Source organism: Perognathus longimembris, chromosome 5 (assembly GCF_023159225.1).
Source record: "Perognathus longimembris pacificus isolate PPM17 chromosome 5, ASM2315922v1, whole genome shotgun sequence".
Lineage (NCBI taxonomy): Eukaryota > Metazoa > Chordata > Mammalia > Rodentia > Heteromyidae > Perognathus > Perognathus longimembris.
Genome location: NC_063165.1, coordinates 47,395,033 through 47,422,988, shown reverse-complemented (window position 1 = coordinate 47,422,988; position 27,956 = coordinate 47,395,033). Strand labels below are relative to the sequence as shown.

The 27,956-nt window shown below is 41.1% G+C and overlaps 1 protein-coding gene across 8 annotated transcripts; it reads right to left on the bottom strand.

Moving 5' to 3' along the window:
• Positions 1 to 105: 105 nt before the first annotated feature.
• Positions 106 to 27,956, bottom strand: Fbxo40 (F-box protein 40). 8 transcript variants are annotated; one of them, XM_048346734.1, is made up of 5 exons: positions 27,870 to 27,956; positions 14,996 to 15,105; positions 7,609 to 7,641; positions 4,261 to 6,168; positions 106 to 1,575 (listed from the first exon to the last, which is right to left on the bottom strand). In XM_048346734.1, exons 3-5 carry the CDS (start codon positions 7,609 to 7,611, stop codon positions 1,363 to 1,365), a joined length of 2,124 nt encoding a protein of 707 aa, XP_048202691.1. In that variant the 5' UTR covers positions 7,612 to 7,641; positions 14,996 to 15,105; positions 27,870 to 27,956; the 3' UTR covers positions 106 to 1,362. The 8 variants fall into 8 exon arrangements, with proteins under 8 accessions (XP_048202691.1, XP_048202693.1, XP_048202686.1 ...); XM_048346736.1 differs by having other exon boundaries at positions 14,996 to 15,102; positions 27,870 to 27,926; XM_048346729.1 differs by lacking the exon at positions 27,870 to 27,956 and adding an exon at positions 15,213 to 15,627 and having other exon boundaries at positions 14,996 to 15,131.

Here is a 27,956-nt window from a genome sequence, read left to right as displayed (position 1 = left end):
GCGCCACTTCTGGCCATTTTCTGTATACGTGGTGCTGGAGAATTGAACCCAGGGCCTCATGTACATGAGGCAAACACTCTTGCCACTAGGCCATATCCCTAGCCCCAGTATCATTCTTGGTTGTTCACTGTTGGTGTATTTCTGGCATTTCATGAACAGAGGCCAAGGATGCTGCTAAATAACCTGTCTTATGTAAGACAGTCCAATAGAACAAAGAAATATCCAGTTCAAAATATGAACAATTCCATAGTTGAGAAATCTTGTTTTAGAGCATGCCAGTTTCTATTGTGGATTTTTAAAATTTTTTGTCTGTCCTAAATGCTCAGTTTGTTGCCCAAACAGTTACCATTTTTGACAGGCATGACCAGCAGTTGGTAGGAACAATTTCAGGGAACCATTATGTCTACATGTCCTCCTCTCCGGGACCCCTCATAGAGTCACCAAGTGATATTTAATGGTAACTGGTGCCACAAGAATTGTAGTGGGCTTACATTTCGCCAAATATGTGTCTCCTGGAGCTAGCCTGTGCATTATCAGGATGATCAAAGTACTTCTGTGGTCTTTGTCCTGATTTTCTACATGAACATAGTGTCTCCTTTGGATTCTCTTTCATTTCTCAAGACTTTCCTTTTTCTGTTGTCAAGATTGTACACAGCAAGCCCTGTGTATGACTCAGCATCGCCTTCCTGAATGGCTGGCATGCGCAGCCAGGGAGCTGCATTGGGCCTAAGCCGTGGCCACATGGACTTATAGGAAATAGAGTGAAAGAAGTTCTGGACATGACTTTCAAGAGAGATCCAATTCCAGAACCCTTAAGGTAGGTAATCTCCACCCAGAGTGCCTGGAGAATTAACTCTTACTAATCCTGTCTCTGTATTGCTTGCCTCATCAATTTGAAAATACTCTATCAATGAAAAAGCCCTATAAGGGAATCACAGTCCTATACTGGTAATAGAATTTAGTTTCTCTCTCTCATCTACTGAGAACGTGGGTTCATTTTTCAAATGGCCTCAAGTTACTTATTTTCTCCTTAGACCGATGTATTAAAAAGGGGGGGGGGGGAGTGGAGAAGGAAGGATAGAGATGAGAAGGTAAGGAGAAGAGAGGAATGACGAGGAAGAGAAGGAAGGGAAAGGAAGGGAAGCCATCTGTCATATCACACTATAAGGCATAGCTTAGGAAACTCTTAGGCCTAGTCCATCTAGGCCTAAGGTTCATCTAAGGCCTTCTAGGTTTGAAGGACACTGCATATTTCAATACACTAGAGAAGCAGATCTGCGATTGAAAGAGGTGCTCTCAAATCACACTGTCCTACTTTCAGTAACTCCAAGAAGAAATTCCGGAGTGGTGACCTGTGGATCTTTAGGTGTGTCTTCCTCGTGGTCTGGCCCTAAAGGTGGACACTAAGCTCTCCCGTGTCTGCTCTTGGGGCTGACACATGCTGGTCAAACGGACTGGGTCAGTCTTGTGCTCTATGATGTTGAAAGGACAGGCCTTCAGGTGTTCAGACATGGAGGTAACTTCATTGAACTCCCAGCTCCTGATTTTGGAGAAAAGGCTGCTGAACTGCCAGATCTGTTGGGAAAAAAAAAAAAAAGAAAGTAAACAGCAGGGCAGTTCCCCCAGGCAGCCTGGATTTCAACAGTATAAGGAAATGACTCCATTCTTTCCTTGGTTAGCTTCAAAGTATTCAGTGGCTGCTACAGACATTTTTTTAAATTCCTTTCCCGGAATCCCAAACCCAGTTTTCCCTCCCAGTTAACAATCTTCCCAGGAAGCCTTACAGTTGTGGGGAAAGATTGACAACAGTCAGTTTACTGACATGTCCCCCATATTATGTCCTCCTCCTAATAACAGTGTTCTAGGGTAGACACACAGCTTAAATAAATCAAAACCATATTTGTTCCATTGGGCCTCTACTCCAGAACTTATGTTTAAAATACAGAAAAGCAATTTCTTTTTCTCATTCTGAACATGAATTGGGAAGCTATAGTACTAGCAGCTGCCGTCAGCCACTAGAAGACCAACGAAGAAACTGCCTTAGACTATAGCCAATACTGAAGAATAAGAAATAGGAAGGGAAAAAAAAGATTATCTGAGGCATTTTTGAGCTGCTAGATCAAGCTTACTTAAAGCCATTGCCTTTGGACTTTTTAGTTTTGGAGGCTAATAAATTGTCTTTCTTGTTTATGCCATTTTAGGTTGGTTTTCTATTGCTTGAAATTAAAAGTACCCTAATTAATTAAAAGTACCCTAATTAAGGTCTCAGTAGAACAGGATCTCTCAGGAGGGTTATGAGTCTGGCACTCAGTAAAATAATCTTTGGTCTTTTCACCTAGGATGTAGTAAAAGTCACTAGTTTTAAAATCTGATTATGAGGATGGGCATACTGATTCCCTTTCAACATGACAGCTTTACCCTCTGTCTTTTCTTTGTCTTGTTATTGCATAGAAATAAGTGTTTCCTGGAATCTTGGAATACTTTCTCTCTCTCTCTTTTTTATCTTACATCAATTTAATATGAATATTCTTTTGTCCCAACTACACTATCCTTACTACTTTTTGCAAGTAAATTAGTTTAATATGATATCCAACAGTGGTCAGAAATCATTGAATGGGGGGCTGGGGATATAGCCTAGCGGCAAGAGTGCCTGCCTCGGATACACGAGGCCCTAGGTTCGATTCCCCAGCACCACGTATACAGAAAACGGCCAGAAGCGGCGCTGTGGCTCAAGTGGCAGAGTGCTAGCCTTGAGCGGGAAGAAGCCAGGGACAGTGCTCAGGCCCTGAGTCCAAGGCCCAGGACTGGCAAAAAAAAAAAAAAAAAAAAAAAGAAAGAAATCATTGAATGGGGGACAAATGTGAACCAAACAAATGGAGAATTGTATATAAATGAAATTATTTGCATCCTATATACAGGAAAACACATGGAAGTTTCAGACAATACTTCTGAAAGCTGTATCTTGGTTTCATCAGTGTTTATACCAAGCATGAGGTTGCTTGGCAACCAGTGCTTGGCAACATGGATACAGGACTGGATTTTATAATAATCCTGAAAATAATAATTCTTACAAAATAAATAATGGAAGATATAAAAGTTATGATCAATAAGACATGCAAAAAACCAGTTTGCAAACACACATATTTTAGGAAGAAACTTGACACTGAGATTATCAACTTAGATAGGCACTATACATTCACAGCTCATACTGCCACCATATTTCCTATGAGAAAGGATGTTGTTGCATGCACCTTGATCATGATAAATTAGAAATATCACTTGTAGAAGTTATAATGCAGTTATGCCAACATGAACCAAGTGAGAAAAAGGAACAAGATTTTACTGAAAGGATTCTTTGATTTTTAAAGTAAATAAGCATTTGAGGGCTGGGAATATGGCCTAGTGGCAAGAGTGCTTGCCTCGTATACCTGAGGCCCTGGGTTCGATTCCTCAGCACCACATATACAGAAAATGGCCAGAAGTGGCCCTGTGGCTCAAGTGGCAGAGTGCTAGCCTTGAGCAAAAAGAAGCCAGGGACAGTGCTCAGGCCCTGAGTTCACGGCCTAGGACTGGACAAAAAAAAAAAAAATAAGCATTTGAATCAGGGGTAACTGGTAGAACCAGGGGTAACTGGTACAGACATTCAAAATGTGTTGACATGAGACTGAGAAAAATTTTCTGGCCTATGTATCACCAATACAGAGTCCAAATGGGATAGTCAAATCAGAAAATTGAAAATAATTTTTTAAATGAATGCTTTACAAGTATGTACAAGGACAGGGTGCAAAAATGCTACAGGATGTATTAATAGTATATAATACACATTCAGTTATGGAGGGACATAACCATGTTAAGGGTGTCATGAAGGGAAGGAAGCATTCAGGAAAGATGCCAGAAGAATATATCCTTCAGTCCCATTCCTCCTCCTCCTAGCTCCTGCTGAGACACCCCTCATTGGATTAGCCTCAGTGGAAAAAAAGCTAAAAAAGCAAAAAAGCTAGTTGAGGCAATCTGCACAGACCAGAGTAGAGAAGATGGAGAATAGAGCATGTGAGCAAGTGGAAGACATTCAGGACACTGATAAATGGACACAGTCATCTATACTGCTGTATATGGATGTATAGAGCCATCTCTCTCACTAGATCAATCTTCTGGAACCAGTCTTGTTACCCTCAACTGTCCCAGGACCTAGCACAGTGTTTGGCATATAGAAATCTCCCAGCAAATATTTGATGAATAAATGAAGGACTGTGTACTTGCCTGCCTGTGGACTTTCCAGGAAGTGCCTCCATGGGAATACCTCTTCTTCTTCCATTGTAAAAGGACCATCCCTCTCTCTTGTAACAGAGTGGCACAGATATTCTTCATCAGCACAGACACCTGGGAGAGCTGAGACAGGCTGATGCTGTCCAAGAACCCAGCGATGTATTGCAAAACCTCCAGGGGCAGGCTTGTTAAACAATTCTGGCTTTTTCTTCCACCCAAGAGATGGTTATTCTTTCCCTCATTTAGCTCAGGGGCAACCTCTGGCTTGATGGCAAAGGTCTTGAGCTCCTGACTGTAGATCACTTTTGCCTTTTGCCCTGGAGGACGGAAATGGTTTTGAACAAATGTACACCCTAAGTAGGCTAGGGGGCATCGATGCTGGAACCAGCCATTGAGACATGACTGAATGTCTGTATGGACGTTCTTGAAGTGCAGGGGAAATTCATCCCTCCGGAAGAACTTATTGCAGGTAAACGTAAAGGCAGAGCTACTCTTGTTGTGTCTCCTGGTCACACACTCACTGTGGAGCTCAACGTGGAGTCCCCCAGGGTTGCCAGTGTTTAGGAGGTCAGCCAGCACTGTCCCCGAGGAAAACTGTTCTGGTTCAAAGTTGTATGTCTGGGTGGCAAAATCCATGAACAACCCATCAATGCTCCTGGACTCAGAAATGATGTGGCCTTTGAGTTCTCTTTCCAAAGCACACTGGAGGGTAGTCTTGATGAGATCTGATTTTGGCAGGTCCTCCACAGTGACCCCTAAATCTGAAGTATCCACAGCCTTGTGTTCACTTGGCCTACATCTCAACATGGCATCTCCGAGGCGGGCTCGCTTTCCACAGTAGCTCACAGGCACTTTGAAGGTGTAAACGGTCTTCACTTCCTGAGCCTCAAGGTTGCCATAAACAAAGTCTCTTTCCTTAGGGGTACAAGCAGGCATCTGCCCGAAGTGAATGAGCATCCGGCCATTGTGCACTAGGTACATGTTATAGTCTTTTGGGTCTACAGCTGTTTTCAGTCTTTCCAGAACACCATCCTGCCAGGGGGCAAGCCCTGTCATTTCCATGGCCGCGGCAAATTCCTTCTGCCTCTGGTCTTCCTGTGGTGCTGTCCCACTTGTAGCAACATTTGTGTCAGTGGGGTCATCACCACCAGAACACTGGTCTTTCCCTGCTCCATGCCGACTCTTGGTCTCACACATCCCCGCTGAGCCTGTTAAAGCAGAAGCGGCGTGCTCTTTGCTGAACATATTTTCCCACTTGCCAAACTTAACCAGATCCATTCCTTCTTTGGTTTTGGCTAACATCTCCCGTTCTTCCTGACTTAACTCCACCATCTCCCCATTTGTTACTGACAGACAGCCATGCGGTACTGAACTGACATCCATTCCCCCCACGGCGCCTCCCATCTCCTCCCAACTGGCTTCACCAGTCATTGGTTCCTCCTCAGTGGTGTCTCTCGTTTCTGGGAAAAGTTCTACCATTTTCAAGGATCTGAAGAGAACATTCTGGTCCTGGAGGGCCAGTGCTGTGTCCAAACACTCCTCACTGGGGTTTTCTTTCATGATGTTCTCATGAAGGATGGTTTCAGAATCTATGTTTGGCCAGCGGTTCCATTCCATGGAGCAGCAGACCACACTAGCAGGGCATATCTGCAGATGCTTGGCCAGCTTGTGGCGGGACATGGAGAGAGGGCAGCCATATTCAGAATTGAGACACGGCACCTGCTCTAAAGGGCAGAGGAGCTCGTGCTCTGCCTCTTTGCACATGTGGAAGGTAGCACCACAGAGCAGGCGGCAATTTATCACCAGGCAGGAGATGCTGGGCTCCACAGGAACATGGCAGTGGCGGTTGATGCATCCTTCACAATGCCTGTGCTGCCCAGGTGGGGGCCTGTGTGCCCTGCCCTGGACACACCAAGGGCAGGGGTAAGAGAAAACAAAGGAATGCTAGGAGAGAAACTCAGTGCAACAAGTCTGTGAGTGTTTTCATTCACATATTTCCTGTCTCTATAATTTTTCTTATTTATGTATGTATTTATTTATTGCCGGTCCTGGGGGCTTGAACTCAAGACCTAGGCACTGTCCTCAAGCCTCTCTTGTGCTCAAGGCTAGTGCTCTACCATTTGAGCCACAGAGCCACTTCCGGCTTTTTCTGTTTATGTGGTACTGAGGAATAGAACCCAGGGCTTCATGCATGCTAGGCAAGCACTCTACCACTAAGCCACATTTCCAGACCCTCTATAATTTTTGTAGGAACTTTGTATAAAGGGAAATCAGAGAGAAGAAAGCAAAAGAAAAGTCTATCACAGCCCCTCAATCCACAAATAAAAACTATCAACAGGGGCTGGGGATATGGCCTAGTGGCAAGAGTGCTTGTCTTGTATACATGAAACCCTGGATTCAATTCCTCAGTACCACATATACAGAAAACAGCCAGAAGTGGCGCTGTGGCTCAAGTGGCAGAGTGCTAGCTTTGAGCAAAAAGAAGCCAGAGGCACTAATCAGGCGAGTCCAAGCCCCAGGACTGGCAAAACAAAAACAAAAACAAAAACAAAAATTAAAAATCCTATCAACACTACTTAAAAATTTTCTCAACTTTTTAAAGTAAATAGAAATTTGTATTTAGAACAGTAGAAAGCTGGCCTTAATGGACTACAGTGTTGATAATTATTATTCATGACTTGTATATTATGTGTTTTTTTTTTACTATAGTTCACACTAGGAGTACAATTTTGCATCTTGCTTTTTAACTTACTGTTATGAGCTTAGATTTTTTTTAATTTTTAGGTTGTATATTTACTTATTTAATTGTTTAATTATTATTTTATGTGGTACTAAGGAATTGAACCCAGGTCCTCATGTATGCTAAGCAAGCCACATTCCCAACCCGAGATTAGATTTTCAGTGTAATTACTCTTTGCAATCTTTCTTCACAGTGGCAGAGTAACATTCCAGAATATGGGTTTACTGTCATTTCCTTAACCAGCTATGTCTAGAAGGCATACCAGGAGGACAAGTACTGAAGAAAACATGGTTTCTCTCACATTTGAGTCCTACTACCTGCTCTGTTGCTTGGATGTTTGTAGGTATTCAACAATACTCACTAAGTGAAGGGAGGGCTAGTCACTTAGATAACTGCTGGCATTTTGTTTTCATCTTTAACATTTTTCATGCACATAAGATTGGTATGTATGTATGGGTACAATATAGTTATTCAATATATAAGTATTCCAATGTGTAATAATCAAGTCAGGGTGAATAGTGTTTCCATCTCCTCAAATGTTGATCATTTTTGTGTGCTGGGAAACATTTTTAATGACAGTCCGACAAGCACCTGTTACTTACCATAGCTTCCCAAGTCCTTCCTGCTTCTTAACTCTAGGAGAAAACATGAATATGAGCTAGTAAGAAAAGTAGTATGGTTATTTGTATGAACAGCCAAAGAGATGACACATACTCTCTCATTTAACTTTTCTCCCCACTTTGGAGTGTTGCCCACCCCCACCCCCAGTTTATAGTCAAAAGAAAAAGAAGTTTGAAGAAAGTGAATAATTTCCCTAGGGTCATATGGCTGCTATGTGGTGGAGTCCAGATCCCAACATAGGTCATGCTAGTCACGCTCTTTTCACTGACCCACACTGCCCTCTGATGGGCCATGTTACCTATCAACCATGGAATATGTTTTGCTTCTTGTCACTTTTCTCCATTGTCTATTGACAATTACCCTGATATTTGCTTGCCTCAAATCTGGCCTGTGTTACCCTCTAATTGTCTCTCTTTCTGGGGTTTCATATCTGCTGAGAGGTTCAGTCTAATATCTAACTGGTGTGGGACTGGGCTTCAGTGCTTGTGACGATGTAATGAGCATGTGCCATGCCTTAGTGTCTGCTGTAGCTGGAACGAGTCAAAACTGTGGCTCCAGAATCAGGCTAAGTAATGGGTATTATGGCAAGTGGAAGAGATGCTGCCCGGCCTCCAAGGGAACCAAGCCGCCGAGCTCTGGTTGGTCAGTCTCATGGGAGAATGCATTGCCAGATCCTATGTTTGTTTATTTGTTGTTACTTTTTACAGATAAAGTGGTGATGAAAATTTCTGTGAGTGTTGTGGTCAAGAAGTACACAGCTCAGGTCTACTACAGGCCAGTGCTTATGAGATTTAGTTACTTAACACTTTTGTTGGCCAGTTTCCCCTGTTTCTGTAAAGGTGGATTATGACAGTACCTACCTCATAGTGCTGTTGTGAAGAATAAAGGAATATACAGGAAACAGTGGTTGTCTCAGAGAAAGTGATATGCATGTTTAATCATAGAAATTAAGTACTTTATATTCCACCATAGTGTAAAATCTATTTTTTGACAGTCCTGGGGCTTGAACTCAGGGCCTGAGCACTGTCCCTGGCTTCTTTTTGCTCAAGGCTAGCACTCTGCCACTTGAGCCACAGCACCACTTCTGGCCATTTTCTATATATGTGGTGCTGAGGAATCGAACCCAGGGCTTCATGTATGCTAGGCAAGCACTCTACCACTAGGCCACATTCCCAGCCTAGTGTAAAATGTTTTATCACATAATAAATATATCAAGATAAAAATCCTCAGAATTTTAAATTTGTCAACTAAGTTAATTTAAAATAACTGTAAAAATACAGTGTTTGAGCAAAGAAAAAAACCCTCAAGTTTAGGCTAGATAGGAGCTGTAGGTTACCATTTTGGTATGCCCAGTCTAGAGAGTCTGCAACACAATCTCCACACAGTACAGATGAGGATGGAATGGGAAGGTTAGTACTCCACAGTTGGAAGGCGCAGAATTTTATGCTTTTATTTCATTTTAATTTAGGATTTTCCAATTCCTTATGGGTCATTTTTTCTACTTTTTTGGAAAAATTTTAAATATTTAGGAAAAATGGATGAACAGCTGAATGGACTACTAGATTCAAATCATTCACATTTTGCTATTTTGTGCCTGTTGTGTCTTCTTTCTTTCTTTTTTTTGGCCAGTCCTGTGCCTTAGCACTGTCCCTGGCTTCTTTTTGCTCAAGGCTAGCACTCTGCCACTTGAGCCACAGCGCCACTTCTGGCCATTTTCTGTATATGTGGTGCTGGGGAATTGAACCTAGGACCTAATGTATAGGAGGCGAGCACCCTTGCCACTAGGCCATATCCCCAGCCCTGTTGTGTCTTCTTTCATCCTCCTTTTTGTACTTACTTGTCCCTCAACCCCCTCTCCTTTCTTTCTTTCCTCCTTCATTTGTTCATCCCTTCATCTGTTCTTTCTTCCTGCCTCCCTCCCTCCTGCCTTCCCTCCCTCCTCTTTCTCCCTCCCTCTCTGTCTCCCTCCCTTCCTTCTTTCCTTCCTTCCTTCCTTCCTTCCTTCCTTCCTTCCTTCCTTCCTTCCTTCCTTCCTTCCTTCCTTCCTTCCTTCCTTCCCTTCTTCCTCCCTTTCTTTCTTCTCTCTCACTCTCTCTCCCCACTTCTGTTTTCCTCTGTCTCTCCCTCCCTCCCTCATGTTCTTGGCTGAACCACTTGAAAATGTAATTATAATAACATCTTACCCAATAAAACTAAAAATAATTTTCCAATATCATTCAACATGGTGTTTATATTCATATTTTCCCAGTTGTCCCCAAAATATCTTCCACAGCCTTTGTTTTTCTTTTTCAAATTTGAACAAAGAGCTTTCCAAGGTCAATTTGTTGCACTTATATAGGCTGTTTTAGCATCTTTAGTCAAGAACAGTCACCAGATTTTCTTTTCTTCAAGAGAGATAGACTTAAGTGGAAATTGTAGTCTAGTTTACTTTTTGTTCATTTGCTTATCTGGTCATCCATTCTCATTCATCTATTCAGAAAACATCTGTTGATTACCTAGCATATTCCAGTAAGGAATATGACCCACCTAGCCTGCTTGAGAGACTTTTCATTAGAATCAACTGTGATACTTGTTAATCTATAGATCTGCTCTGTTCCATGTGGTAGTCAGCCATATGTGCTAGTTACGTTTAATCAATATGATATAAAATGAATAATTCAGTTCCTCAATCACACTAGTCATATTTAAACTACTCAACAGTCACATCTGGCTATGGTGAAGTGATTTTGGACAGGTTAACCTCCTCAAAGCTAGTTTATCTCAATATGTATTAAGCCAATGTATAACAATCTTAATACATTAATAATCTTAATACTTTGGCATAATATATATTGGTTTAATATGTAATATTAGTTTTTAATATTTAGATTTTTAAATGTATTTTCTTTTGTCTGTCATAGGACTTGAACTCATGGCCTGGGTGCTGTCCCTGACCTCTGACATCTTTTGTTCAAGTAGTAGTCTACCACGTTGAGCCACAGTGCCATTTCTGGTTTTCTGGTGGTTAAGTGGCTACTTCCAGTTTTCCGGTTAATTGAAGATAAAGTCTCATGGAGGGCTGGGAAAGTGGCATAGTGGTAGAGTGCTTGCCTAGCATGCACAAAGCCTTGGGTTCGATTCCTCAGCACCACATAAACAGAAAAAGCCAGAAGTGGTGCTGTGGCTCAAGAGGTAAAGTGCTGGGCTGGGGATATAGCCTAGTGGCAAGAGTGCCTGCCTCGGATACACGAGGCCCTAGGTTCGATTCCCCAGCACCACATATACAGAAAACGGCCAGAAGTGGCGTTGTGGCTCAAGTGGCAGAGTGCTAGCCTTGAGCGGGAAGAAGCCAGGGACAGTGCTCAGGCCCTGAGTCCAAGGCCCAGGACTGGTCCCCCCCCCCCCCAAAAAAAAAGAGGTAAAGTGCTAGCTTTGAGCAAAAACAAGGCAGGGAACAGTGCTCAGGCCCTGAGTCCCTTGGACTGAGTCCCAGGACTGGCAAAAAAACAAATCTGAAAAAAGAAAAAAGACTGTCATGGACTTAGCTGCCCAGGCTGGCTTTGAACCATGATCCTCAGATCTCAGCCTCCTGAGGAGCTAGGATTACAGGCTTGATCCATAAGTGCCTGGCCTTTTTGTTGCTTGTTTTGTTTTTTGCTGGTCCTGGGGCTTGAACTCAGGGCCTGAGCACTGTCCCTGGCTTCTTTTTTGCTCAAGGATAGCATTCTACCACTTGAGCCACACCGCCACTTCCGGCTTTTTGTATATATGTGGTGTTGAGGAATCGAACCCAGGGCTTCATGTACACGAGGCAAGCACTCTACTACTAGGCCGTATTCTCAGCCAGTGCCTGGCTTTAAATCCTATTTTCAAACAACTATTGCTTCAATCTTTAAGAATGTAAATTCCCTAACTTCCTCCTCTTGGGCTCCTCTAATCAAACATAAAACATTCCTTAAGTATTTAGGCATTTAGATAGTATGTTCAGGCCTAGGACTTTATTCTCACAGATGTCCTTACCCACTATCAGTAGAAGACATGATACTTTTTTACTTGTCACAAAGACCACTTGAAGGCATATTTCTATCCTAGGCTTAAGTTTATAAATGTTACTATTTACTTCCATTATTCTACTCATTAAGGAAAAGAAAGCACCATTGAAACTAGGATTTTGTTGTCTCTTGCTATTGGCTAAAAGCACAACACAGCCAGTGGAAATTGCTTGGGGTGGTGAGAGAATGAGAGAGGTTCATGTGGGCAGCAATGAAATAAGCACCCTGACTGGTAGCTGCATCCAAGCTGTGAAACAGATTTAGCTGGAATATGGACAATCTTTTTTAATGCTTAAAAATGTTTTGATGAGGGCTGGGAATGTGGCCTAGTGGTAAAGTGCTCGCCTTGTATACATGAAGCCCTGGCTTTGATTCCTCAGCACCACATATATAGAAAAAAGCCAGAAGTGGCACTGTGGCTCAAGTGGTAGAGTGCTAGCCTTGAGCAAAAAGCCAGGGACAGTGCTCAGGCCCTGAGTGCAAGCCCCAGGACTGGCAAAAAACAAAACAAAAATTGTTGGATGATACTGGCTTTTAAACTCAGAACCTCAGCTTGCTAGGCAGGAACTTCACCCATGTAAGCCATGCCTCTAGCCCTAATCCATCATATATGTGTGTGCATGTGTGTGTGTGAGAGTATGTGTGTATATGTGTGTATACTGGTGCCTGTACTAGAACTTGAACTCAAGTGTCTTGAGCTCTTTTGTGTCTGTTTTGCTCAAGGCTGGCACTTGACTAGTTGAGCCACACTTCCACTTCTGCCTTTTTGCTGGTTAACTGGAGATAAGAGTCTCTCAGATTTGTCTGCTCAAGTTGGCTTCAAACTGTTATCCTCAGATCTTTGACCTCCCAAGTAAGTAGGATTACAGGCATGAGTGCCTGTACCAGTGCCTGGCTACCTCTTCATATTTTAGAAGCAGTGAAACAAGAGTAGCAAAAGACATTTAGAGAAGTACAGTGTCTTGCTTGTATCCCTAGAGACCCCGGTTCTAATCACACCTTTCCTACTGAATTGTGATATGCTACTGAGTCTGTAGGAGATTGTCCTACACAGTTAACCTTCTCATGAGGTCACAAAGGTGTGTCAACAGCTTAGTTGGTACCAAGGACAAAGTAGGACAGAGCCTGGAGGAACAAGATGATGGGCATGTGTCTCTAGTCAAAATAAGGTCCTGTTAATGCATCTAGCAGGTGTATTTAAATCACCAACTTGGGCAAAAGAGAATGGGATTAACAGCTAGTAGTTTTAACATTCTTTACTATAATTTTAAAGTAAAGTACCAGTAAATAGGGTTGATATCAAGGAGCTATTTTTAGGTCAAGGGCTTTCTCAGCACCCCATACATGATGTCAGGGACTAGCTATTCTGCTTCATCACATGGCTGGCCCTTGCAATACTTATTTATTTCTAAACTTCAGCTTCAGTGAAAGTGACAAGGTTGAACACTAGAGGTCAAAGAATATTCTTTAATGCTTAAGCTATTAACTGGCAGTTTAAACTAGATAAACCTGTTTCCTGCTAGGGAGATATTTTAATTCTAGGGGAGAAGTTAACCATTAAAATAATCCTTTTGCCTCTTGAGACTTTAGCAGTTGGCTGAGGTTAATTCTCACATAGTCTCAGGCTTCCGGACTGTGTTTGTAGGTCATTAGCAACTCCACTGTGCCCTACAAACACAGCCCCTCCTCCCCAGATCTATTCACCCCCACCCCTCATCTATTCAACTCTCCTCAGATCTATTCAGCTCCTCAATCTACTTTTCACCCTCTACTCTAGATACTGTTCTACTTTTCACCTTTTGCTTACTTAATTAGCAGTTAATTCCCATAACTGGTGCTCATATTTTGGTGCCAGTATTTTTTAATTACTGTAGTATTGGCCAAGAATGTACTGAACCTGCTGGATTATCTAGGGGTAGCTTTGGGTCAGCCTGTCAGCTTGATTATTTTCAGGCCAATATACCCTAGTCTTGACAGCATGGTTCCTCAACACATATTTCAGAAGCTACATTGTCATGAAAACAATAGTAAAATTTAATAAATCTTAGCAATCACGTAGTGAGTTTGATGGTGCCTAGCCAACAATCATAAGAATCCATGGTAGGGACATGGGGCACAACTCCCTCTCTCTTTATTGTGTCCTACCTAGGGCTTAAACACAAGGCCTGGGATCTGCCCTTTTTACTCAAGGCTGGTCCTCTACCATTTGGGCCATAGTTCCACTTTTTATTTTTATTTTTTGGAGATTAGAGTTTTATGGACTTTCCTGCCTGGGCTGTCTTTGAACCTCAATCCTCAGATCTCGGTTTCCTGAGTAGCTAGGATTACAGGCATGAGCCACCTGTGTGGGGCCTTTTAGGTTTTCTTTTACTTGCATTGATGGTTTTAACCTGACCACTTCGAAGTTCTTTTTGTTACACAGTCCACTTCCCACCATGTCCTTAGCTGAACTTTGAACCAGATAAAGTAAATAAATAAACAGTGTTCCTTTACCCACATTAGTCTTATTTTGTGTGTGTGTGTGTGTGCACATGCAACACTATATACTTGTTCTAGAAGGTATAAATCTATATTTTATAACTTTCAATACCTCAATTATCATTACTCAGTTTATTTTTGTTCCCTGGAATGTAGAAGTTTTCAAGTTTGGTTTGGATGTAGATGCCTGTATAAGGTTTTTACCTTCTAAAATACCTTCACTTATATTCTATACATGCATTTTGCTAGGCAGGAACACTACTATTTGAGCCATCTCTCCAACCTTTAAGGCTTGTATTTAAGAGAGCTGAGGAGAAAAGAGCTGCATTTAGGAAATACTATTGGAGAAAAAGAAGTTTTTAAACTGCAGGAGTTTAGATACCATGTGCAGCTCAGTACAGTTATGTAGCGTTACCCAGTGGTGCAGTACAGAGGAGAGAACTGAAGTCACACAAGAATGACTTGCAAATATTACAGAAAATGTCGATGGGACAAAGGACTGCAGCATTTGGACTTTTGAATTCTGAGTTCTGGATCTTCCAATTATTTCCTCCCCACCTGCCTTCTGCACCCCAGTCATCATTCCCCATCTCTATGGTAGATTTAAAGGCATCACATTAAGTACTCGGGTGGATTACAGAAGAAAGAATCCAAGCTACCAGAAAGCAGCACAGATTCAAGTGTTCTGAACATTTAAATTTGAAACAAGAGTTCATACACATTTTCTGCTAACCTCCTGCACACCACGACCCCTGCATGGAATGAATTTGTTGAACAACCCCTGTCCCCGGGACACAAAGGTGGTGTGCAGCCAACTTCCATCATACATTCATCACCGGCTCCTACTTGAAAAGCTTACCTTACTGGCTCCGGCTGTCGCCATCAGCTGCTCCTGTCCCTTGATGGTGAACAAACCGTTACAGGAAGGTGGCTGTGGACGAATCAGCTGCAGCAGTACACAGAGTGCTGCTGGGAATGCAAGGAAAGGGAGAAAACTTCAACAGAAATAGTTCAAGTGTTTTGAAGTTAAAAATAAAACACTATCACAAGGGGCAATGTGACCAGGCTCAGCTTACCACTTTTTCTCTCCTCTATGTACGTATCAACGCTTGTCTCTACTGGAGTGGCATTTAGCAGGGGCAAGTGGATGGGAAGTAGGGTTTTATATCAATGGGTTTTGTCTCCCTGGAGGAAGGAGAAAATCCCTTTGAAGAAGGATCATGTCAAGGCCGGAACAGCCTCTCAGTTCCATGTGTGCACTCAGGTCCGGCTGCGCCCAAGAGGAGGGAGCAGCACTTAGCTGGGCTGCAGCTCTAATTATAACCGCTTCTCACCTAAGCCATTGGCTGAAGCGGCAACTTCTGCAAGTGACATGCTGTTTTCTTTCTGCTTCTCCTATTTCTTTTGAGGACAAGTCAGCCTCTGTCCTCCTCTGGCCCTTGCCTTTTCAGAGTGGCCAGGGTGGGCGAGTTTATCATTCACCATTTGAACAGAAAGCAGGCAGCAGTTCCTAGCTAATAAGGAGGCTGAGTTCTCAGGATCACAGTTTGAAACCACCCCAGGCAGGAAAGTCTGAGTTCCTTATTTACAATAAACCACTAGAAAGCCTGAAGTGGAGCTGTGGTTCAAGTGGTAGAGAACCAGCCTTGAGTGAAAAAGTTAAGGGACAGCAACCGGGCCCTCAAGTCAAGCCCCAGTACCAGTACACACACACACACACACACACACACACACACACACACACACACACACACACGCACGCATATGGCAGAAAGCAAGTCAAGTGGAGAGAATTACAGAGGACAGGAGGCTTGGCCATCATTTACTCTCCCCCCCCCCCTTTACAAATGGAGAGACAAGAGGGTCAGATAAGATAAATTGCTCATCCATGATGACATAGCTCACTAGTTGAAGAACCAGAGGAAATGCACAATTTTATTTCCCCCCTCTATTCTTTATGATATCCTCTTCAAATAAGCCCTTTTAACTATCTTTTATTTATTTTTATTTATTTATTTTTGGGGTATTAGAGTTTGAACTCAGGGCTTTATACTCACCCAGCTTGCTTACTTGGCTGTACTGCTCTACCACTAGAGCAATGCCTCCAGTTTACGCTTTTTGCTGATTATTTTGGAGATGGAGTTTTGCAGACTTTTCTGGCTTAAAAATACCAGCTCTAGATCTCAGCCCCTTGAGTAGGTAGGATTATAGACATGAGCCATTGACAGCCAGTTCTCACTCAGCCATCTTCTAAGGAAAAAAACATACTAATCCTGACCTTGCTATTTCTGGGTATGTGGCTTTGATTAAACTACTTAACCACTTCCCACCTCAGGTTTCCAACTTATGAATTGGGGCATAACATTATTTGGTATCACCATGTGTAACTGCATTAATACACTTCAAGTATGTGAGTAATGTCAACCACATACAAAATGCTCAACAATGCTAGCTCTGATTTGAATATATTTGAGTGTATTTTTACTGAAAAATGTTTTAAATTCTACTGTTATTAACAGTCACCCTTCACGCTGTAGTTTTCCCATGCAAGTGCATTGTTCATATATAGGTAAGCTTAGTCCAGTGATCAAGTAGTGCATGAAAATTCTAAAACAATTTTTATATGGATCTTTGTATTTTGAAAGTTTGCTGAATTAGTTCTATAAGTTTCTTCTGAATTCCTTAGGATTTAAAAAAATATGTTATAGGAAATTTAAGTTTGGGAGGATTTTTTTTTTTTTTGGTGGAATTAAAGTTTGAACTCAAGGCCTTACACTTGCTAGGCAGGTACTTGTTTCATACTCCCAACCCTAATTGATTGATCCTTTCTCTCTCCTTCTTTCTTTCCTCCCTACCTTCATTCCTTGTGATCAAAGGTTTTCTGCCATGTAACTGATTCACATAATTTTGTTAATTGGTTCTGAGGTCTAGTATAAAAGAATGCATATTATCTACCAGTTGGATGTAGATATCTACATACTTCTACTCAATCAAGCTTATTAACTGTAGTAAAAATGTCCTGCCTGCATTAAATTTTTATCTTATCATTTATTGAGTGTTGTGCGAAATTTTTGTCTTATGACAGTGTATTTTCAGTTTTCTCCAAAAGAAAAAGAAGAGAATAAGGAAGAGAAAACCCATAACTGTGAGTTTCCCATGCCTTTCTTCCAATGGGCTTGGATGTAGATGATATAGACTCCAGGTCTGGACTCCGAGTGGCTGTGTTTTCTGGGATTTCTTTGGCCTTCTTTGGCCTTTCTTTGACTTCTTTGGCTCAGTCTGTCCACTCTGGAATCTGGTCCCTCCACTTTCAGTTTGTCTTACACTGAAAACAGCTCTGTTTTTTTGGTACCCAGTAGTTTGCCTTGTCTAACCTCAGGCAGGGGATGGTGCTTCCCTCTTCTCATCCCCTTTTCACACTGGGTTTCTAAAAAAAAATCCCACTTATGGAAAATGACTTAAACTGAAAGCATTTACCTTTCCTCCTGACTGCCACATCTTAGAACTGAATCATCTCCCTTCTTCTTCCCCTGAACAAATACACCCAGTGGTCTTGGAAGAGAGCCCGAGATCAAGGCCCGTCTGCTTCTGACACCCTGGTGGACACAGATGTTATTGAACCCTTTGAACTTCTCAGTCAAAATAACATTGCTCTCCAACCGCTGCATTGGCCCAGCCTGAGTTCACTTTTTGCCAATATCTAAAAGGACCCTAGTTGTAAGAGGGGTATACCATTTCCCCTTCAGCTGGACTCAAGGAGACTAGGTTGCCCTTTCTAGGAATTCTTCTGCAATAAAACTGGTTGGACTGTTGAGATAATCCTTTCTGCTCTTTTTCTTTTCTTACCACCACCACCCAACAAAAACAACCTAGGAAGAAACTCCAAGTCACCATGGACCCTCATAAATGAGGTTCCTCCCTTCACTCTTTGTACCTTTCTTCACTTTTCAAGTCAGAAACTCAGCCTCTCAATTGCTCCCTAGAGCTGTTCTGCTCAATTCAGTAGCCACTACTCTAAATCACTATTGAGCCTTTGACTATTAAGCAAATAATTATGTGGTTAGTTCCACTGATGTACTGAATTTATAACTTTATGTATTAAACAATGATACTCAGTCTAGTTATTGGGAAACACATTTTAGTATAGTAAAATGAGTCTGCTTTTTCAACTATAAATTTTATGCAACCCAAAATATGCATACATATAAAATATATGTGTATATACATCTGTTACATCTATCTGTCTGTCTATCTGTCTATCTGTCTGTCTATCTATCTATCTTTGGTTCCAGTCCTGGGGCTTGAACTCAGGGCCTGGCTGTTCCTGAGCTTTTTTGCTAATGGCTAGTGTTCTACCACTTGAGCCACAGTTTCATTTCTGGCTTTTTGGTGGCTAACTGGAGATAAGAGTCTTACAGAATTTCCTGCCTGGACTGACTTTAAACTGTGATCATCAGGTCTCAGCCTCCTAGGTAGCTAGGATTGCAGGTGTGAGCCACCGATGCCCGGCTTGAAACCCAAATACTTAAAAAAAAAAAAAAAGGTTTTCACTAGATAGTCCAGGCTGGCACTGAGATCCTCTTACTTCAGTCTCCTCAGTGCTGGGATTATAGACTTAACCTAGCCTACTACCATGACGACTAGGTGAAACCTCAAATTATTTTTATAAAAGTATTTCTGATGAAAATTTAGCATTTCCTCTAGATTGAGATAGGATAGGCTTGTGGGTGTAGTCACTGGATTTCAAGCATTAATGTCAACAGAAAAATATAAACTATCTGACTAGACTACATTTGTCTCATAAAACTGCTACAGTGAATTAGTATGTTAAATTCAATATTACACATACACAATATAATTTACTTATGTACTAAAATATGATAAAATCTCTAAGCTCTAATTTTAATCTATACTTAAGTAGAATATAAAAGCAAATTAACTAGACAAAAAAGTCAGGTATGATAAAAGGAAGGAAACGATAGATCTCGTGTGTGTTCTTGGCTTTCTGGATAATTTTGAATAATTTTTAGCTTGTATCTGTGTTCATTTTAAATATCATCCCTTTAAATAAGTCTGTAATAATAATCTTACACCTAAGTTTTTATGTTTGTATCTTGGTGTGAAAACAAGATTATTTCAAGAATTCCTCTTCTTTGTCTTTTTTAAATGGATTTTGAAGCTGTTGGTTGGTTGTGACTTCTCACTCACTCATCTGTGCAAAGATGAGGAATAGTGGCATGCCCTCAGGGATTATAAAGGGTTGGAGAACCCACAAATACCACAGATCACAATGGGAAGTTCAGCAGACCATTCTGAGAGATACATGAAACTAGCAACACTTTGGAATATGTGAATGTGTGTACAGAAACTAGATAGGCCTAAGACTCTGTATTTGTATTCTTGGGACATCTAGACACACAAGGATCCCATGAAACTAAGAAACCAAAGCTAGGGAGCTACACTAGGGAACAAAAGCAGTACCAGGAAACTAGAAGGGATTGTTGAACACAAAACATAGACAAGAGAAAGGGAAGGTTTGGCTAGGAGGAGTGTTTGAGGATACAGATCTCTGACTATTTCAAACAGCAACAAAAACAGGAACTCTAGAGCTGAAAAGAGGAAGCAAAAATCCCCTACTGACACACTGGATAGCCATAGCATATGTAAAAACACTACTCTAAATATCAAAATAAATAAGGTAAGTGGAAGAAATTCACTAAATGATGGAAAGCATTTATAAAAAAACACAAGGAAGATGTGTGTGTGTGTGTGTGTGTGTGTGTGTGTACTGGGGCTTGAACTCAGAGCCTTGTGATCTTGTGTGGCTATTTCACTCAAGGCCAGGCCCTGAGTTCTAGTTTTTTTGCTCACTAATTGGAGATTAGAGTCTCACAGATTTTTCTTCTTGCGGCTAACTTGTAACTGTGATTCTGTGATTCTCAGATCTTCGTCTCCTGAGTATCTAGAATTATAGGTGTGAGCCACTGGTACCTGGCTATGAATATAAAAAAAGAAGTGTTTAGAGAAAAAGACAATTTTATTTTTTAAATAAAAATGTTTTAGAACTACCTATACCAAGGGTCATCGTCTTAGTTTAGATTCTCTCTGAAGTAGACCTGAGAGAGAGATGCAAGTCAAAGCTCTTTATTTGGGAAGTACATGTGAGACTGGGAAGGCAAGCATGAGGAGGAGATAGCCAATCTCGTTCTGTTTAACATTACTGCCCACCAGAACTTAGTCCTGCAGGGTGGCTGCAGTACTCTCAGAAGTATTGCTAGAAATATGCCTCAGAGGCTGGGAATATGACCTAGTGGTAGAGTACTTGCCTCGTGTACTTGAAGCCCGGGGTTCAATTCCTCAGCACCACAAATATAGAAAAAGTCAAAAGTGGCGCTGTGGCTCAAGAGGTAGAGTGCTAGCCTTGAGCAAAAAGAAGCCAGGGACAGTGCTCAGGCCCTGAGTTCAAGCCCCAGGACTGGCAAAGATACAAAACAAAACAAAAAACAAAAAAATAAATAAATATGCCTCAGAAATTAATGCGACAAATGTCAATTTAGAATCTTACACTTGGCCCAAATACGTTTCAAAAACAAAGCAAAACAAAGATGCTTTCATACATACAAAGCTGAAAGAATCCATCCCTAGCAGACTGACTCTGTAGAATGTGTTAAAGGATATCCTGAAAGGAAAAGGCAAATGGCATATGCCACTAAAGAAGTTGCCTCTGAACTAGCTAACAAACTCTTAAAGTTCAAAAGTAAAAAGACAAACATTTCAGTTAAAAATAATGCAAAAACAGAATAAACATTTCATCAAAAATATTAATGGCCATATTGTTGGTGGTAATGCAAATGGTATATAGCCACTTGGGGAAGAATTTGACAGTATTTTTCAAAACTTTGGTATACACTTGACACATGACTCAGCAGTTCTACCCTTTGGAATTTCCCCAAAAGAAATGAGAGCATGTATCCATGAAAAGATATGTACACACTATTCATAGCAGGGATATTCAGAAGCCAAAGGAGATGACAATGCACAGGTCCTTGCTGTGCAAAGGGGACACACAATGTGGTCTAGCCACAGAATCAAATGCCACTCCACAGTGAAAAGGAACAAATTACCAATAGATTTTACATCACCTGAACTTTAGAAACATGCTAAATGAAAAACATACTTGATAAGACTGGGTGATCAATTTCATTGTTATTGTTTCTGTTTTCTTTCAGTGACAGTAAAGCAGTTTATTAAGAAAAATAACATGCTTTTTGAAAAGAGTGACTTGTTTTTCTTTCTATTTCAAATCTCTCTATAATAAAATGCTGTCTTTAGAAATTCTTTTATTCAAAAAGAGAGGGACATATTCTGAGATAGAACTGTTAGAAGTAGAAACTTTTTCATCAAAGTGTGTGGCTGGAATCGGTAGAGAGAGGCTTTAGTGTGCTTGTGTCTCCAGAGCTACCAGAATCTACAAAAGAGCAACACACAGTCTAGAATTGGGCACACTATACATAGTCTTAATAGTTGAATCGGACAAGTGGATATACTTGTTTCAGAATATACTTGCTATTAAATCCACGATTTCTAGAGATTTTTTTATTCCCCCCAAACTAATGAAGAGTTTTAAAGGTAAGGTTAAAAAAATCAAAATTGAATATATCATCACTTTGGAGGGCAAAGATCATGAATAACATTGCTGGAGGAAGAAATCTACTCCAGATTATAAGACTCAAAGAAGTAGCTACATTACAGTACAAGATGAATATACCGGGAACTTTCCTATAAATGAGACAGGTTATTTAGAAATTCAACTTATTTCTGATGGAAACTTGAACAAGTTATGAATAGAAGGCAATTTCTTAACTAAAAATGAATTCTGCATCCAAAGAACAAATAATGAAAAAACATTGAAAGCATTTCCATTCATGTATATAGATGGCAAAAGTTGGCCTGTATTGTAGCAACTACACAGCATTATCCATTTGTTGGGGATACCTAGGAAATGTAATTGAAAAACAGCAGAACAGCAGAGAGTCACAGGTGTTCTAATTTACAGAGATAAGTAGGGTTCATCTTTTAAAATATGCTGAAAATGTTATATAAAACAGCTCATGTGGGGCTGGGGATTTAGCTCAGTGGCAGAGTGCTTGCCTGGCAAGTGCAAGGCCCAAGTTTGGTCCTCAGCTCTGGAAAAAACAAACAACCCCCCCCACCAAGCTCATGTGTAGGATGGTATTTATGCCTACGATCCCAGCACATGGGAACCTGACTCTGTAGGACTTCAAGTTTCAGACTAGCCAGGCTATAAAGCAATACCCTGTCTCAAAATAAAAACAAATCACAAAGAAATCCAGTTCAATACACTGGAAAAATGTAAGATTATTTGTTGTTGGGCACCAGTGGTTCAGGTCTGTAATCCTAACTACTTAGAAGGCTAAGATCTGAGGACTGTGCTTCGAAGGAAATCTATGAGACCCTGATCTCCAATTACCCACTAAGAAGCCTGAAGTGGAGCTGTGGCTCAAGTGATAGAATGGTAGCCTTAAGAAAGAAAAGGGCTAGGAATATGGCCTAGTGGCAAGACTGCTTGCCTTGTACACACTGCTTGCCCTGGGTTCGATTCCTCAGCACCACATATATAGAAAAGACCAGAAGTGGCGCTGTGGCTCAAGTGGCAGAGTGCTAGCCTTGAGCAAAAAGAAGCCAAGGACAGTGCTCAGGCCCTGCGTCCAAGCCCCAGGACTGGCAAAAAACAGAAAAACAAAAACAAGAGAAAGAAAGAAAAGAAAAGCTCAGGGATAGCACCCAGTCCTGAGTTCAGTCCTTAGGACTGGCACAACAATGAATTGCATTCTGAAAGATCAAATGCACAATAACCCAACACCAGTAAATATTTAAGAATACATCTAAATACATGAGTACAACATGTATGAACTAATCTCCAGAACAGGGGTAGTGAGCAAAAATGATCTTTTAGCATAAAGAAAAACATTTTATTCTTGAAACAAATGACTAAAGATTAGAAAACGATTTGATTGGATGGAATTCTAATCAACATCTCTGGAGAAGTTCTCTTTTTAAATTTGAAAACATTTTGATCTTACACCCGTGTGTCTCTCTCTGACCTATGACTGCTGGTTCTCATGTATGAGCTGACTTGCTTTTCTGGGTGCTCTGAGGTTTGAACTAAGCTTTGTGCATACGCAGCATGTGCTCTACTAGGACCACGATTGCTGCTCCTTTTCCTCTGCATGCTCCTACTCTTTTGCTTTTTTTTTTTTTTTTTTTTTCAGATTCTGTCTACACACATTCTGTCTAGGATACTCTGGGATCCAAAGCCTCCCATACATTCCTCCCACACAGATGGGGCTGTGCCACAAACTCGTTTGTTGAGATGAGATCTTGCTAACTCTTTGCTCTGCTCTGGCTGGCCTCAAGTTACCTGTCTCTGGAGAATAGCTGGAAATACGGGAGTAAGCCGCGGTGCCTAGCCTAGGTTGCTTTTTAAGATAAAGTCTCAGTAACTTGGGCTGGGCTTTAGCCAGACTCCACCCACCCCCCTTTCTTACCTGCTTCTCCCTCTTCTTCTTTTCTTTTCTTTCCCTTTGCTCTAGTGATGGAGGACAGGGCTTCATTCCCGAGCCTATGCCTCCATACCCCTTTAAGATTATTTTACAGTTCAAACTCTAGTACTTCCAAAAGTATTTTTCAAACTCAGTCTCTCTTCGGAGGATTTGAAAGTGATTTATTAGTTAAACCTCCTGCAATGTGTTGTCACATTAATACATAAAGATATATTATATTTCAGTAGGATTTCATTGTGAAAGATGGTGAAAGGGAAGAGAATATACATTTGAGTTCAGAAATAGAACATACCCCATACCCCAGCTATTCGACCATCTAGGCTGCTATAATCTTAGAGAACTCATATTTTGATTTATTAGATGTTTGGGAATATATAAATGACTGTTCATAGAGACTCATTTTTACATTTATAAAATGAAAAAAAAAACACCCCACAATTGCTTTACCTTGTGGGGTTGTTTTGTAGATCATCACTATGAGACCTGCTTTTTCTGTCTTTCCTTTCTCTTTGTCCTACTTTCATGTCCAGTCACACCTTCTTGAGCCAGACAGAATGACAGCAGAAGTGCTGGGTGCCAGCCTCCAGAGGCCCTGCAAGCTCCTGTTCTCTCTCAACAAACCCAATCCAGCTGTTGCATATAGAGAAGAGCTCACATCCCACAGGTGAAGCTATTTTAAACAAGTTCACCAGCCAGCCAACCTTCAGACATGCAGGAGAACCTGACCAAGGCCCAAATCATCCAGCTGGCTGGCTGATTCAAGAATGGCAGATGCTTTTTATTTTAAATTACTGAGATGTATTAACCAACATCAGTTAACTGGCACAGATCTTCAATGTTCACCACACAGATGACTGTCCTTAGCTTCCTTCTGTTTATTCAGTTCTTGGTATGTTCCTCTGGCAGCTAATACTTCTGTTACAATTCTTTTTTTTTAAAATTTTATTTGGGCTTTTGCTCCCTAACCTTTTATTCTTTAGACTACTGTTGCCTAGAGTTTATCTTTTCTTTTTTTGGCCAGTCCTGGGGCTTGGACTCAGGGCCTGAGCACTGTCCCTGGCTTCTTTTGGCTCAAGGCTAGCACTCTGCCACTTGAGCCACAGCGCCACTTCTGGCCGTTTTCTGTATATGTGGTGCTAGGGGAATTGAACCCAGGGCCTCATGTATACAAGGCAAGCACTCTTGCCACTAGGCCATATACCCAGCCCCTCTGTTACAATTCTTTTGAGGTTTTTCTGAAAAATTCTTAGCCATGATCATTGTGAGGTGTAGTGATAAACAGATGTTTGTTTGTTTGTTTTAAAGTATATTACATAGTCTTTCAAATTTCCTAAGTCTTCCTAGGAAGGACTTGTCATCTCTTTCAGTAACTATCGGGTCACTCACCACAAAATACATGGTACTCTATCAACTTCTATAGCAGATAATAAGATGAGCAAAACAGCATGCTGGGATAGCATCAGACATCATATTGCTGTAGATATGGATAACTTTGTGTTTAAAAAAATAAAAAGAAGGCTGGTGTGGTGCTGCATGCCTTTATTGTTTTCATTGGTTTTTTATCTTGAAATACTTGTACAAAGAGCTTTCAATGACTATGTGTATTCACGTGTACAATGCATCTTGATCAGTCACTAATTCCATCATTCCCCTCCCCCACCCCATTTCCCACTTCCATTTTCACATATGCATATTGTATACCCTGACTGTATTCATCCACCACAGACCATTCTTTTTCCATTTGTTTACCATCACTCCTTTCCCCCTCCTCCCTCAAGACATGCTTCAACCTCTTGATATTCATTTTGTTAAACAGTGTGTTAATTGTTCAAAGGGATTACACCAGTCTCACTCCTGCATATACCGTAATTTAGTCATATGTATATTCACACACAACACGCACATATATAAGTGTATATATGTATATATATGTGTGTATGGTTCTGTGTGCATTTACAAATGTTTATATTTTAGGTGCCCTTTTGTCTTTTTAAGCCTGGTTTACTTCACTCCATATAATTTTTTCAGATCCATCCATTTCCCTACAAATGATATATTCTTCTTCCTGATATAACATATATTATATAATATAGGATATAAATATATAGTATATATCGCATATATTATTCTTCCTAATATAAAATTCTGTTATATATGTATATATACGCACATATATGTACACATATATATAAAATCACATTTTCTTGATCCATTCATTCATTGTATAGAATCTGGGCTATTTCTGTAAGTAGGCTATGAAAAGAATTGTGCAGTATTTGTTCTTTCCTGATTGATTTTACTTAGCATGATGTCCTCAAGGTTCATCCATGCTGTTGCCAGCATCAGAAATGTTCTCTTTTCCATCCCTTCATCCATTGGTGAATGCAAGGGTTGCTTTTTTGTCTGTTATGAGCATCAATGTATAAGTATCTCTGAGATCTTGCTTACAATTCTTTTAAGTACATAGCCAGGAGTGGAACTGCTGTATCATATGGACATTCTCTTTTTTGGAGGGACAATGGTGGGGATGAAGCCCAGGGCTCTCTCTTGATGATTTTTTCTAATCCTAATTAGCTCCTAGAGGTCATACCTCTAAATACCATTCAACACCCATGAACTTAGGTTTGAAATTTCTAACATGTAAATTAAAAAAATCATATTTAAGCTACAACAGAGAAACTGTAAAATAGCTTAGGGTCTGAGAGTGTTGCTTAGTGGCGGAGTGCTTGTCTAGTACACATGAGGCATGATCACCAACACTGAAGAAAACCAACCAAACAAACAAAAAAAATGCTGATATTTTAGCTAGGTTGTAACCCAGCACTGGGAGATGGAGGCAGCATCATGAGTTTGAGATGAGGACAGACTGGGCTACACAGTAGAACACGTCTCAGCACAAAGAAACAAACTACTAGCTCCCAAAACAAAACAGAACAACAACAAAATAACAAAACTTCCTAAGCAGAAACCCTTTGAAATAGAGGCAGACAGACAAAAGGGCTTTAGAAAAAAAAAAGTCTGGAAAAATGACAAAGGCAGAGGGCAAGAGTTGAAAGAGATGGAAAGAAACAAGAAGAGCTGATAGGAACAGAGGGGAAAGAAATGGCTAAGTGAGATAAGGCTGGAAAGATGAAAAGGTGGTAACAGAATGACAGTGACTCTTCCCCTAAAGCACAAAACTGGAGTCAGACATAAATAACATTCTAGTGCTTTCTGCAAAGTTGGTGGATAGGAATGTAGGATTCTGTTTGTGGGAGGATACAAGTTCTGGGCACATGGTATGAGTGTAAGTCTGGTGATTTCTAAAAACAAAACAAAACAAAAAAACCCCACCCAACTTTTTACTTTACATCAACCACTTTTCTAATAGTTACAATTTAAAATTATTAATTTATTTTTTTCAGTGTCTGTCTCCTCTAAGCTCTTTCTCTTTCAGAGCAGGAACTACTTCACACAACCTCACTGCCATATGCCCCAGTACCTGGTACACAGAAGAAGCTGTTGGGTGAATAAACACGTAAGAGACAACTAGTGTTTTCTTTCCTGGAGTAATGTCTCCATCTGGTGGAAATCTAGAGTATTGTCTTTTCCCTCCTCTGTTCCACCTCTTCATCAGACCAGGGGCCAGTCACAAGGTGAAGTAAATTCTGTAATGAACAGGCCAGGTAGCAATTGAAGCCCATGAGGCAATGGCTTCTGGCAAAAGACAGGGCACAAGACCATCAGGAGGAGCCTTCAGGCACCTTCACACCCCCTTCCTTACAGCTATCCAGAGGGGTCCACAACCCCTGACCTCCCCCTCCACACCCCCCATACCCCCCATCCCAACTCTCCAAGGCACCACAGCTGAAACAGAAGTTGGGGGCAGAAATCGTTCCCACCTACCATCATCACACACACTTAAGAGAGAAGGGAAAATTAGGCTGCACTAGAAATCCGAAGTTATCCTGGTATAATGTGGTTGGGGTTTTTTTCTGCACACACAGTCTGGAATGATTTTTGAAAAAAGAACCCCCCCCCCATAAAAAAGATTAAGAGCTATTTCCCTCATCTACCCCTTACGGGTGAGGATAACTTTTCTACTCAGACCACGAAGGGCGTTTTGAGCCCGTTTGCTTACAAACGCGTATCGAAGTTCCTTCGACTTACCAGGGCGGGACCCTAGCGCTCTCTTCCTAACCAGCCCCCGAGGTGGGAGGCCGGAAGTCAGGCACTGGGGCGAGCCGCTCTGTCCCC